A 12,772-nucleotide genomic window follows, 5' to 3' on the forward strand; every position below is an offset into this window, starting at 1 on the left:
ATATGACTACTACATCATAAAGTAAGCAAATTTCTAGAAATTGAAATATTTAATAAAATGAAGTAAAATGCATAATTATGCGTAATCCGTAATTGAATTGAACTAATTGAACTAATTTGAACGTATTGACAAACAAACAACACTAACAACTGATAAAATAGGTTAACTGATAAAATAGATCAACTGATAAAGTTAAAGCCTCGTTTTGAAATAAGCTGGTCTTCTCCATAAGCTTTCTTCTTACGGTGTATCTGGTAACATCTTTAAGATTATTGAATCCTTCCTTTCCAATAGTAGTATAAAAGTTGTCCTTGATGGACAGTACTCTTCTTTTTATTCTGTAACTTCAGGGGGTCCTCAAGATTCTTTCCTTGGCCTTATACTCTTTTTAACATACATTAACGATCTTCCAGATATTCTCACATCTAAGGTGACATTGTTTGCTGATGATACTACCATTTATTCTTGTCTTGGTAAGAAACCAACACTCTCTGATTGCTTGGAGAGGGCATTTGAGCTCAAAAAGGATCTCACTTCTGCTATAGCATAGGGCTCACAGTGGCTGGTGAACTTCAATTTAGATAAAACTCAATTTTTTTCAGCAAATTGTTATTGCAATAATTTAGATCTTCCTAGATTTAGGAACAGTGATGTTCTCGGTGAGTCATCTACTCTTTATCTTCCAGGATTAACTCTTACTTCCGATCTTTCTAGGAAACCATATATCAAATCTGTTGCAATAATAACATCTGCTGAGGTTGCATCTGTTTATCGAGCTTGACACTTTCTTACTTCGGATTCTATTCTCCATCTCTATAAATCTCAATTCCGGCCTTGTATGGAATACAGTTGCCATATCTGGGGCGGATCTTCTAATGATGCCCTTTCTCTTTTAGACAAGGTGCAAAAACGCATTGTAAACATAGTTGGACCTGCCCTTGCAGCCAACCTCCAACTATTATCACATCGTTATAATGTTGCTTCTCTTTCTCTTTTCTACAAATACTATAATGGGCACTGCTCTAAAGAGCTAGCGTCTCTTGTGCCATCTACTAAAATTCATTCTCGTGTTACTCGTCATTCAATTAAGTGTCATCCTTTTTCTGTGACTGTTCCTAAGTGCTCCGAAAACTCTTATTCGTCTAGTTTTTTTCCTCGAACATAGTTCTTTGGAATTCGCATTCGTCATCTTGCTTTCCTGATTCATATAATTTGCAATCCTTTAAGTTGTCTGTCAATTGTTATCTTGCTCTACAATCTTCATCTTTTCTCTTCCAGTAACTTCTAACTTTAATTAGTGGTTGCTTGCAGCCTTGTTGGAAGCGAAGATGTTTTAAAAAAAAAAAAGCTTTTAATAAATTAACTTTACTGTTACTGAAGAGTTTTAAAAAATAATCATTATTTAATTAAGCTCTACTCTAAATATTTTGAATCTATTTTGAATAAATTTTGAAAAACCCTTGCTTGCAGTTTTTGACTAATTAATATAAGACATTTATGCATAATTTATGCATAAACAAAAGTGTTCTAACTTTTTTATTAACTTTATAGCAAATTGAACTATAGCAAACATTTTCAAGTTGAACTAATATCAAATGTTTTAAAAACGTTTTAAAACGTTTTATATCAAACGTTTTAAAACTGAACTAATAATAAATTTTTTAAAACTGAACTCATAGCAAACGTTTTAAAAGAAATATATTGTAAAATTAAATTAATGCAAACTTTAAAAAAAATTAGCTTAAAACTATATTAAAATTTATCGGCAGATTTAAATTTTATCCTAAAATTGTAAATAAATAATACAACAATACCTAATAATTAGATTATGTATTTACTTAAACCCCCTTGGCTATCCTTTTTTTTGCATGAAGCTATATTGGTTTTAATAGTTTTAAAAACTCTGAATGGACAGCAAAATAAATTAAGTTTTCAGATAAAATTGTTTATAAAAAACTTTAAAAATTTGCTTTGATTTTTTAGCTGCTCCGAAAACTTAAAAAATTTTCGTGACATAAAGTACAATTTTATTTGACTGTTTATGTTTTTATAGTCACATTTTACAAAGCTTAAAAATATATTAAAATACAAAATTAACTTTATAAAAATTAATTTATTCTTAGAATTACTTTTTTAAACTTAACAACTAGCCATAACACTGAGCAAACAATGATTTCAATAGCAGACAGTAAAGAACATCCAACCATCAATCCAATCAAGCCGCCAATCTCACAAGCCATTTGGTGTATTGAATATAATTGCTTCTCTTTTATTATTCGGTAAGAATCGACCGTTATATATTGTATGCCTACAGAATACGTTTCCGATGTTATTCGATTGTCGTTTTTAAAATATTCTCGCGATGAAACAAGCATGTTTATTTGGTATTCAGTGCAAGAAAAAGGGCAGTTTTTTGATAAAGGATTTACTTCCTTATGGCTATATAGATCTATACAATTTCCAATATTTAATATTGTATCTAATTTTTTGTATTTCTGTAAAATATCGTTGGGTATATACTGCCTAATATAATCTATAGTATCTCCACATTCTATATACATACCAATGTAATTTTGAGTTTCCAAGCAACTTCTTCTAGTGTATTTTCCACTAAACATATCATTATTTTTACTATCAGTACATTTTGATGGAAATGGAAAAGGTAATCTTTCAATAAAAGTTTTTTCAAGGTTTATATTGTATTGCTTTGCTTCCAAATTAACTGCATTTGTTATATCTATTTCAAAAATTAATGGATCGTGTGACATTAGGATAATATTTGGTTCGTGGTATGGTAGAAGTAAACTATTGTTAATTGTAAACTCTATGTCTACGTGACCGTACATATCGTATAAATCACCATTGTAATTCCATCGAATACAAGTATGGTTGTATTGACTAAGAGAAAACAAAAAATCGTTATTTGCGCACTGTTTTGCGCCCCATGAACTACATTTAGTAATGTTAAATAGACCGTTTGACCACCATGTTTTATTATCGGTGGTACTATGGTTGTCTTCGATTTTTTGTTTTTTATGTTGACAAGGAACTGAGTTGTTCGGCTCAAATTTACAATATGCAGAATAAAAATCAAGAAGAAGTTGTCTTTCACAAATTGTCACGGCAGGAAAATAATTTTTATCAGTAATTTCTAACTTCGTCTCAGTATAAACTTCAAACCTCAAATACTTGTTTACAAGGTTAGTACTAACATACATGGATAGCATGATTCCACTCAATAATGCAATCAACCAAAATAATGATTCAAGCCTTGTGTGAGCCACAAATATTTTTGTGAGACCATGCAATGAAAAGCCATTTATATATTCTTCAATAATCTTTTCTATGACATTTCTACTTTTTTGGCAACTTTTGTATAAGTTTTTATCCTCAATTTCTAACGATGATCTTTGATTACCATTTTGTTTCTTCACGCATCCTATTAAAAGCAACTAATATTTAAAAATGATTATCAAACAGTCCGTCATTTTTTTCGTCGGTCTGTCACTCTTTCAAGTAATATTACGTCCGTCCGTCACTCTTAAGTAGTATTATTAAAATATAAATTTAATATTAAAAGTACTTTTTGATATAATTTTTTGATAAACTTTTAATTAATTTTAAAATAATTTTGTTGATTATAATTTACAACTTTTTTATTTTACTGCATTTTTATTCTTTTTAGTAATTTTGATTGCATTTTTATATTATTTATTGAATGATCATCGTTTAAAAAAGTTAATTTTATAACTAACGGTGACAGCTAAAAAACGAGACTGGATTTAAAGACACATATCTCTTTGAAGAAATAAGATTTTAAAAATAGGAAAACTGTTTTAGAAGGTATTTTTACTATAGTTTTTAAATATTTTATGTGTTTTTATTTTTTATAGAAAAATGAATAAAAAAATAAATTCAAAACAAGAAGAGATTAGAACGTGTGTATGAATTTTATTTAAATTACAAAAATGCTGGTAAAAATTTCACTTATGACCACTTTAAAGTTGAAAATATACATAAAAGTACTATCTACAAGATAATTAAACGTGCTGAAAGTGAATCTGGGACCAAAGAGTTCAAGGAAGTGGAGTAAAAGCTAAAAAATGACCTGGGCAAACATTGAAAGGCTCGAACTCATGTTTTACCATAAAGACGGAGTTTTTTAACGACCGACAGCTAAAAAGTTCAACTGTACTTAGCAACACATTAGTAAAACATTAAAAAAAAAAAACTGATATTAAATCAAGAAAAAAAATGACGATTCCAAAACGCTTTGACCAGCAAAAAGCAGCAGCTAGAACTAAGTGCAGTCGATTGTGTCAGAAATTCAAAAATCGTAAACCAATATTGACGATGAGTCTTATTTCACGTTAAATCACTCTAGTATCCATGGAAATGATATATTTTATACAAGTGATGTAAAATCTACTCCATCTACAGTTAAATACCAAATAAAACAAAAGATTCAAAAGAAATTACTTCTATGGATTGCTTTTTCTGAAAATGGAATTTCTCAATCTTATTTTATACCAAGTGGACTGGCGGTAAATCAAAAAATCTATTTAAACAAATGTATTAAGAAGAGACTTATTCCATTCATCAATAAGTATCATTCAGATGGTGCATATGTATTCTGGCCAGATTTAGCATCATCTCACTATGCAAAAACAGTAATCATGTACCTAAACAAGGACAACGTGGATTATGTTGAGATAACCGAGCGGATAACCCTACAAACTTGCCAAAATATCGTCCTCTCGAAAGTTTTTGGAGTATTTTGAAAGGCCTTGTCTATAAGAATAATTGGCATACAGAAAATTTAAAAAAATTACGCTCTAGAATCAAGTATTGTCTTAATAAAGTTGATATTGAGCTCATACGGAGCCTAGCTCAGTCTATACCAGGCCTAGTTGATAAAGTCAGAAGAAATGGTTTAATTGAGAACAACTGATTATATATTTAAAAACTAGAATAAAGATACTTTCTAGAACATTTTTCCTTTTTGTTTTATCTTACAGCTTTGAAGAGATATGTGTCTTTAAATCCAGTCTCGTTTTTTAGTTGTCACCCGTTACTATGAATTGATCTTAACAATTCTCTATTTGTTGTTTACCTCTCTCTACGTCTTTTCCAACTACTTCCATTTGAAGATAGTCATGATCGTATTGGTAATCGTCATCTTGAGACTCAATTAATCGGCTACCAAACTTCTTAGTTTTTTTATCAAAACTGCTTAGGCCGACATGCCACACAGATGAACTTTGTAAATAACTGCTAGAGGATATACTTTCATCACTGTTTTTCATCTTTTTCTTCTGCAAAATTTAATGACGTTCTTTTTCTCATTAAAAAATAAATTTGCGCGATGAATATTTTAAAGAACGATTGAGAAGAAAAATATAATATTCAACTATTCTTCATAAATCTTTAAAAAAAAAAAAATGCACGGTATAAAAAAAATATTCACAGTAATAAAAACTTGTGGCAAAGACTTAAAGTTTGGATATTTTTAGCATAAAATTGTAAATAATAAATTTCAAAACTTAATTATCCAAACAATATACTTAAAAAATTTTATAAAATAAAGTTTTTTATAAAGTATTCAAGTTCGCTGTTGGTAAAGTTTTCAAGCTTTGTTAAAACATTGTTCTTCGAAAATAACATTTGTTTATTAGCACAAAACAAAGTTTTCAAGAATAAAATTTTCTTTATTAACAAAATCTAATTGTAGAAACTAGTGTATTCACAACTTTAAAAGTTTAAGCCAAAACGTTTGACATAAATTAAGAGGATTTTTCCATTATTGCATATAACCCCTGCAATTTTGAGACTAAAATAAATAAATGTAAGTTTTACAAATGTATGATTTTACGAATAAAAATGACGGCTACGTTGGGTACAACGACTTTTAATAACTGAATTATAAATATCGTTTTTAGTCGGGAAAAACTAATAAAACCATAGTGAATGAACTTTACTACGATGACTAATAATTTTCTACCATAACTTTATAAATACGATAAAATAAAAATAAAAACTAATTAACTTTATAAATGCGATAAATTAAAAAAAATAAAAACTTATTAAAATGTATATTACTAAATATAAGTTTTCTCTAACTAAAAGTTGAGTTTAATTAAAATTTTTGTTTTATTCTGGCTATTGATTTTGTCCTATAAATATGGTGACCACGGTTACAAACTGTTACCACGGTTACAAACTGCTATCACGATTTTTATGTAGGAGAGCGCAGCACGAAGCGTAATTAAAATTAAAGTTTTCACTTAGTTTTTACTCGTAAAATAACCGAGACAATCGTCCCCCACTTCAAGGTAATTTCATATTTCATAATTAACATAAATTCAAGAAAAAACATATGTCGACTTAAACATTATCCATTATTCTGGTAATTGAAGGTTGGTCTGGAATTGAAGGTTGGTCTGGAAATTGAAGGTTGGTCTGGAAATTGTGTTTTTGTTTTTCTTAACAGCTGTTTAAATTCAAACCGAAATTCAAACCTAAAAGTTTAATTTAATTAAAATAGTTAAATGAAATAAACTTGCGCAAATAATTAGGAATAAAATTTTTTAATATACAATAACTATACATCAGGTTGTCCTAATACCTTCATCATTTCTAAGATGAAATATGATGATGTCATCATTTCCAAAATGAAATATGATGATGTCATAATTTCCAGGATGAAATATGATGATGTCATTATTTCTAAGATGTATTTGCTCATTAATTAAAATATTCATATCAATTAGGAGAGGCTTGGCATGAGTAAAACGGTTCCTATAATTAATAAGGCGTGCAAAATGTTTTTGTTAAAGATTTAATTTTGTTAAAGATTTAATAAAGGTTTAATTTTACTTACTTTTATTTATACTACCCCACACAACAATTACATAGTTTAAGTGGCAATGGATAAATGAGTGTTATCGTTGACTTAAAGTATGCTTATGGATGTTTCTTGTTTTGTATAATATTTCAATACTTTTAGACATTTTACTGCCCAAATTTTCGATGTGTTTTTACCATGAGAAATTTTAATCAATATAAACGTCTAAAAATAAACAACAGCGTTATCTGCGAACATTTTCTGTTCTGCATTTTGTTCCTTAAGTGCGAACAGATTAGTGTAATCTGCGAATGTTCTTTTAGTTTGAGGCTTTGTAGAGATCATTGATGTATATAAGAAACAGTAAGAGTCCTAATAATAATCACTGAAGTACTCCACATGTTATAATAAGAAAATTCCTTTGCCTATTTGAATCAACTTAGACAAAATGCTTGCAATTACTTCGATATAAACGATAATTACTTTGACAATTTTTTAATAATTTTAGAACTTTAAAAGATATTCAATAATATTGTAACTTTTTATAAAAGTTTCATGATTCATGGTGTCAAATGCTTTTGCTAAATCTATGAAAACTCCCAAAATAAAATTTTTAAAAGATTTAGTTATACTTCTTAAAAACTGCATGTTACGTAGAACTTTTTTTTTTAATTATATTGATTGTTATATATGAGATTATTGTTTGATAGGATCTAAAAATATTTTAAAAATAATTTATTTATAAAATAAATTATCTTTAACACTTTTGAGAAAACAGAAAAAATAGATATAGGTAATTTATAATACTAGTTAAACCTCCTCCTTTAAAATCTTTACTTTTATTAACTTATTAGGAAAAATTCCTTTTCTCGTGGAACATGAAAAAAATCCTAAAAAGTATATATTTTTCACTGAATTTAATTTTAAATATTTAATTTGTATTTTTTGTTTAATTTTCGAAGACTTTCTTAGTTCCTTGATGGTCCATGGTGAATTATTATTTTTTGGTTAAAGATTAATTTTTATTTTTTGGAAATTTAATTCGTATATTTCAAAGAATGCTTTAAAAAATTTGTTGTAGACTAAGTTTACATCACTTAAAATATGTTTCCAATGTAGTAGAGATAATTGTTCCTTATATACGATATTAAATTTTTTTTAAAAAAAATACGTTTAATATGAAGTTGCCTTGTGTGTGGCAGTATTTTGTTATTATTATTAATCGAGAAGAAAAAAATAATGTGAGATATTATGTGTGTGGCAGCATTTTGTTATTATTATTAATCGAGAAGAAAAAAATAATGTGAGATATTATGTGTGTGGCAGTATTTTGTTATTATTATATTTTATTAATCGAGAAGAAAAAAATAATGTGAGATATTATGTTATTATTATTAATCGAGAAGAAAAAAATAATGTGAGATATTATGTGTGTGGCAGTATTTTGTTATTATTATTAATCGAGAAGAAAAAAATAATGTGAGATATTATGTGTGGCAGCATTTTGTTATTATTATTAACCGAGAAGAAAAAAATAATGTGAGATATTATGTGTGTGGCAGTATTTTGTTATTATTATTAACCGAGAAGAAAAAAATAATGTGAGATATTATGTGTGTGGCAGTATTTTGTTATTATTATTAATCGAGAAGAAAAAAATAATGTGAGATATTATGTGTGTGGCAGTATTTTGTTATTATTATTAATCGAGAAGAAAAAAATAATGTGAGATATTATGTGTGTGGCAGTATTTTGTTATTATTATATTTTATTAATCGAGAAGAAAAAAATAATGTGAGATATTATGTTATTATTATTAATCGAGAAGAAAAAAATGTGAGAGGGTAATGGAGTCGATTTTAAATAAAGCATTTTAATTTTTTTTACGTGATATTTGAAGCAATCGAGGTTAAAGTCTCCTAGTATGTAAATTTTTTTTTTTTTATTGCAATTTTTAATCATATTGTGAAAAAGAAATGTTCTAAAATTTTCAATTATGCCAGGTGGTGGCCGATAGCAACAGCTAAGTAAAATGATTTGGGTTCTTTCGTTTAAGATTTCAATAATTAAAACCCCTATATTTTTGTCAGAAATACTTATTTTATACCTAATAAAATGTTGTAACAGAGAATGATAGTTACCCCATGCCAATTTTTAAATAAATTTTTTTCAACAAATACAAATAAATTTAACACTAAAAAATTGGTTATTTCAGACTATGTTATTAGTTATAAAAATGTACAAAAATCTCATGATACTAACAAATACATTAAAATTTTCTTTTAATCGAATAAAAAATATCTAAAAAAGAGAAAAAGGTTGTGTAATATATAGGCATATGTCCATTAATGTTATTCTTATCTTTTGCTTCTTAATACGATTATTTTATTAAAAAATATAGCAGTTTATGAATTGAAAAACTTACGGTTTTATTAATGGAGTTTAAAAAAAAAAACCTATCGACAAAGACTCTTGTGAACACTTTGGATAGGATTCTTGTAAAAAAATGTTTATACAGTTTTTTACGAGTTCTCTGTGATTAAATAACTAAAGCTTTCTAAATTTCCTCCTATTTATTTTTTATATATATTTATTTTTTATATTTTTTTTATTTATATTTATTTATTTTTTATATATATTTATTTATTTTTCATATATATTTATTTATTTTTTATATATGTTTATTTATTTTTTATATATATTTATTTATTTTTTATATATATTTATTTATTTTTTATATATATTTATTTATTTATAGTATTATTATTTCACAATACAAATTGTAATATAACTTTAATTTTTTTTTTTTTTTTCAAAAAATATCAATATTGAAAGTATTGATTTTTGAAAAATAAACAATTTCTTATTTATAACATTTGAAGATTTTTATCACAACATTTTTATAATAAAAACTTTAAAACCATCAAAAAACCTAAATATTTTTAGGATTTATAAGATTTGTAAGATTTATAAGCTTTAAAGACATTATAAATAAAGTATTAAAATCTAAGTATTAAAAAATAATATTCTTTATTTTTAGCTAATGTAATAATGTATATTGATTATTAAAATAAAAAATGGATGCTGTCTACTTAGTTAAAAAGAATTGTAAGAAACATTTTTTCTAAGTTTAATATTTAGTTAATTTCCGAATTTTACACATCAGCCATAAAACTGAGCAGGCCACTATTTCAATAGCAGATATTAAAGAAAAACCGACCATTAAGCCAATCAAGCCACCAATTTCGCACGCTAACTGGTGTATGTAGTATAATTGTTTTTCTTTAACAATTCTGTAAGAATCCACCAAAGTGTATTGAATTCCTATAGAATATATTTTTAGATCTCTTCGTTGATCATTTTTAAAATAATTTCGAGAAGAAACAACCATACTTATTTGAGTTTCTGAACAAGGAAATGGACAGAGCACGGACGACGACTTTGCTTCTCGCATACTGTACGAATACATACAGTTAAAAAAGTTAGACTTGGTGTCGTTTTTTTTGTATTTTTGCAAAATGTCTTTTGGTATATACTGTTTCATGTAATCAAATATATCTCCACATTCTTTAAACATACCAATGTAGTTTTGTGTTTCTAAGCAACTTCTGCGTGTGTATTTTCCTGGAAACATATCGTTGTCTTTGTCATCTTTGCATTTAGATGGAAATGGAGAGGGAAGCAACTCTATTATTGTTTTTTCCATATTTATACTATACTGTTTAGCTTCAAGAGAAATTGCATTTGTAAAGTCTATTTCTGAGACAAGGGGGTCGTGAGATATTAAAATTATGTTTGGTGATGGTTGATCTACATCACTTATAAATGTAAACTCTATATCTACATGGCTATACATATCGTACAAATTTCCGTCATAATTCCATCGGATGCATGCATGGTTATACTGACTTAGCGACAAAAAGAAATCATTTTTAACGCACTGTTTCGCACCCCATGTTGTACACAGAGTTACATTAAACAGTCCATTTGACCACCATGTTTTATTATCCGTTGTAATATAAATTTTTCTTTGATTTTGGCAAGGTATAAAACTGCTTTGATTATCGGAGGTCAGCCCACAGTAAGAAAAATAAAAAGACTGGAGAAGATCTCTTTCACACATTGTGACCGCTGGAAAAAAGTTTTTATCGGTAATTTCTAACTTTGCGTCTGTGTAAACTTCGTAGTTTAAATATTTTGTAACCAGATTAACGCTGACATACATAGACAAGGAGATGCCCCCTAACAACGCAATCAGCCAAAACAATGATTCCAATCTTGTACGAGCCACAAAAATCTTAGTAAGACCATGTAATGAAAAGCTTTTCATATATTGTTCTATTCGTTTTTCAGGCGCAACTCCTTTAATTATACTTTTGTCGTTAAAACTATTATCTTCAAGAGCCACTGGGGATGTGGTTGGAAACAAGAATGCATTTTGGTATCCTGAAAAATACAAAATATTCACGAAAAATATTCACGTAAAATATTCACGAAAATATTCACGTAAACAATAAATAGGGCTACTTAATCACCCAAAATACTTCATTATCATTTTTGCATCTCTATTTTTATTCATTAATCTATTACCGTTAACAAATTATTACCCCAGCATATATGTTAATATCTTGCGAGAGCAAGATATTAACTTAGGATCTGAATTCTTGGAAAAACTCACCTAACCGCTGCACCACCGCTGCACCACCTCTGAGCTACAATTTACTACTAAAATATGGTTCAAAAAATGTTTTGTGCAAAAATAAAATGAAATCTAGTTTTTTATTTTTAATTATTTTTGATTCTCATATTGAATTATAGTGCTTTGTTATAGTAATATGTATTTCCGCATAATAATGCCATGCCAATTTATATTGTACTAAACTAAATAACTGTGAAGCATCTTTTCTTTATCTACTTGCTGGTCACACTGTTTTTTTTTAAATATAAAACAATATGATACATTTTTTATCGGCAATGTATTGTCTTAAATATATTTACGAATGTTCTGTATGAGTAAATACGCTCTGTGATATGCAACAACAACAGCAAAAACATGGTCACACACGCAATAGGATATTTTTCTTTAATAATAATAACTAGCTTTGTTTACAACTAATTGTAACAAAATGAAATTTCCTTAAACAGTTATTGCAACAAACTAAACACTCTGAAATAATAGAAAACACCTTTAGTCTGAACACAAATACAATAGTTTCACATTAAATGGAAAATATCTCCATGTAAAGTTGTTAACAAAATGGATTTAAATTTTTTGGACTTGAGATTTTTTGTTAACGTTTATACGTTTGACTTTTTGGTTTTTTCTCTACTTTTTGTTTAAACTGGGTGATTTTTATTTAATACCTGTTTCAGCATCCATTCCAGCAAATTCCATTTGGAGGTAGTCGTAGTCATATTGATAATTATCGGAACTATCAGATAAACGAATTAACCGGCTCCCAAACATTTTAGCTTTGTCAAAACTGTTTCTCCCAGTTCCCCTAGTATGCTTTGGTGCATGGTTTTTTAAAAAAACGCTGTCATCACAGTATGACATTTTTCAATTTTGTTGAACTTTCTATATGCTGAATTTTCTTTTTATCTCATTAAAAAATAAATTTAAACAATCAATGTCTTAAATGGAGATTGTGTTGAAAAATGAATATGTTGAATAAAATATAAACGCATTCTTTACTTCATATTTCCAAAAATATTCTTGTAAAATGTTTATTTTAAAACAATCGGTTTATTTTATTTCTTTTATTCGTTTATATTTTTTTTTTATCCGCAGCGACTTTGTTACTAGTTAGATTCAAATTTTAATTTGAGGTGCAGTTATTATTTAATCAACATTATAATTAAAGTAGCATTTGACACAAAATACGATAATGATAATAAGTACACACTGTAGTTTGTTGTATATTATAG

General features: G+C 27.3%; 2 protein-coding genes across 2 annotated transcripts; both read right to left on the bottom strand.

Annotated features, from left to right (window-relative positions):
* Positions 1-2,025: 2,025 nt before the first annotated feature.
* On the bottom strand, positions 2,026-5,479 carry LOC124809911 (uncharacterized). The gene is made up of 2 exons (XM_065789034.1): positions 5,114-5,479; positions 2,026-3,439 (listed from the first exon to the last, which is right to left on the bottom strand). The coding sequence occupies exons 1-2, from the start codon at positions 5,304-5,306 to the stop codon at positions 2,109-2,111; spliced, it is 1,524 nt and encodes a 507-aa protein (XP_065645106.1). The 5' UTR covers positions 5,307-5,479; the 3' UTR covers positions 2,026-2,108.
* Positions 5,480-9,857: 4,378 nt separating this feature from the next.
* On the bottom strand, positions 9,858-12,746 carry LOC105844209 (uncharacterized). Its single transcript, XM_065789035.1, has 2 exons — positions 12,209-12,746; positions 9,858-11,290 (listed from the first exon to the last, which is right to left on the bottom strand). Exons 1-2 carry the CDS (start codon positions 12,399-12,401, stop codon positions 9,975-9,977), a joined length of 1,509 nt encoding a protein of 502 aa, XP_065645107.1. The 5' UTR covers positions 12,402-12,746; the 3' UTR covers positions 9,858-9,974.
* Positions 12,747-12,772: the final 26 nt, after the last annotated feature.

The sequence above is a fragment of the Hydra vulgaris genome, chromosome 01 (assembly GCF_038396675.1).
Source record: "Hydra vulgaris chromosome 01, alternate assembly HydraT2T_AEP".
Taxonomy (NCBI): domain Eukaryota; kingdom Metazoa; phylum Cnidaria; class Hydrozoa; order Anthoathecata; family Hydridae; genus Hydra; species Hydra vulgaris.

Excerpts from the sequence above, each read along its gene's own strand:
- LOC124809911 (XM_065789034.1), bottom strand. The coding sequence starts at position 5,306 with ATGAAAAACAGTGATGAAAGTATATCCTCTAGCAGTTATTTACAAAGT. Across the intron at positions 3,440-5,113 it reads TGGAAAAGACGTAGAGAGAG|GATGCGTGAAGAAACAAAAT; the intron begins GTAAACAACAAA and ends TGCTTTTAATAG.
- LOC105844209 (XM_065789035.1), bottom strand. The coding sequence starts at position 12,401 with ATGTCATACTGTGATGACAGCGTTTTTTTAAAAAACCATGCACCAAAG. Across the intron at positions 11,291-12,208 it reads TGGAATGGATGCTGAAACAG|GATACCAAAATGCATTCTTG; the intron begins GTATTAAATAAA and ends TGTATTTTTCAG.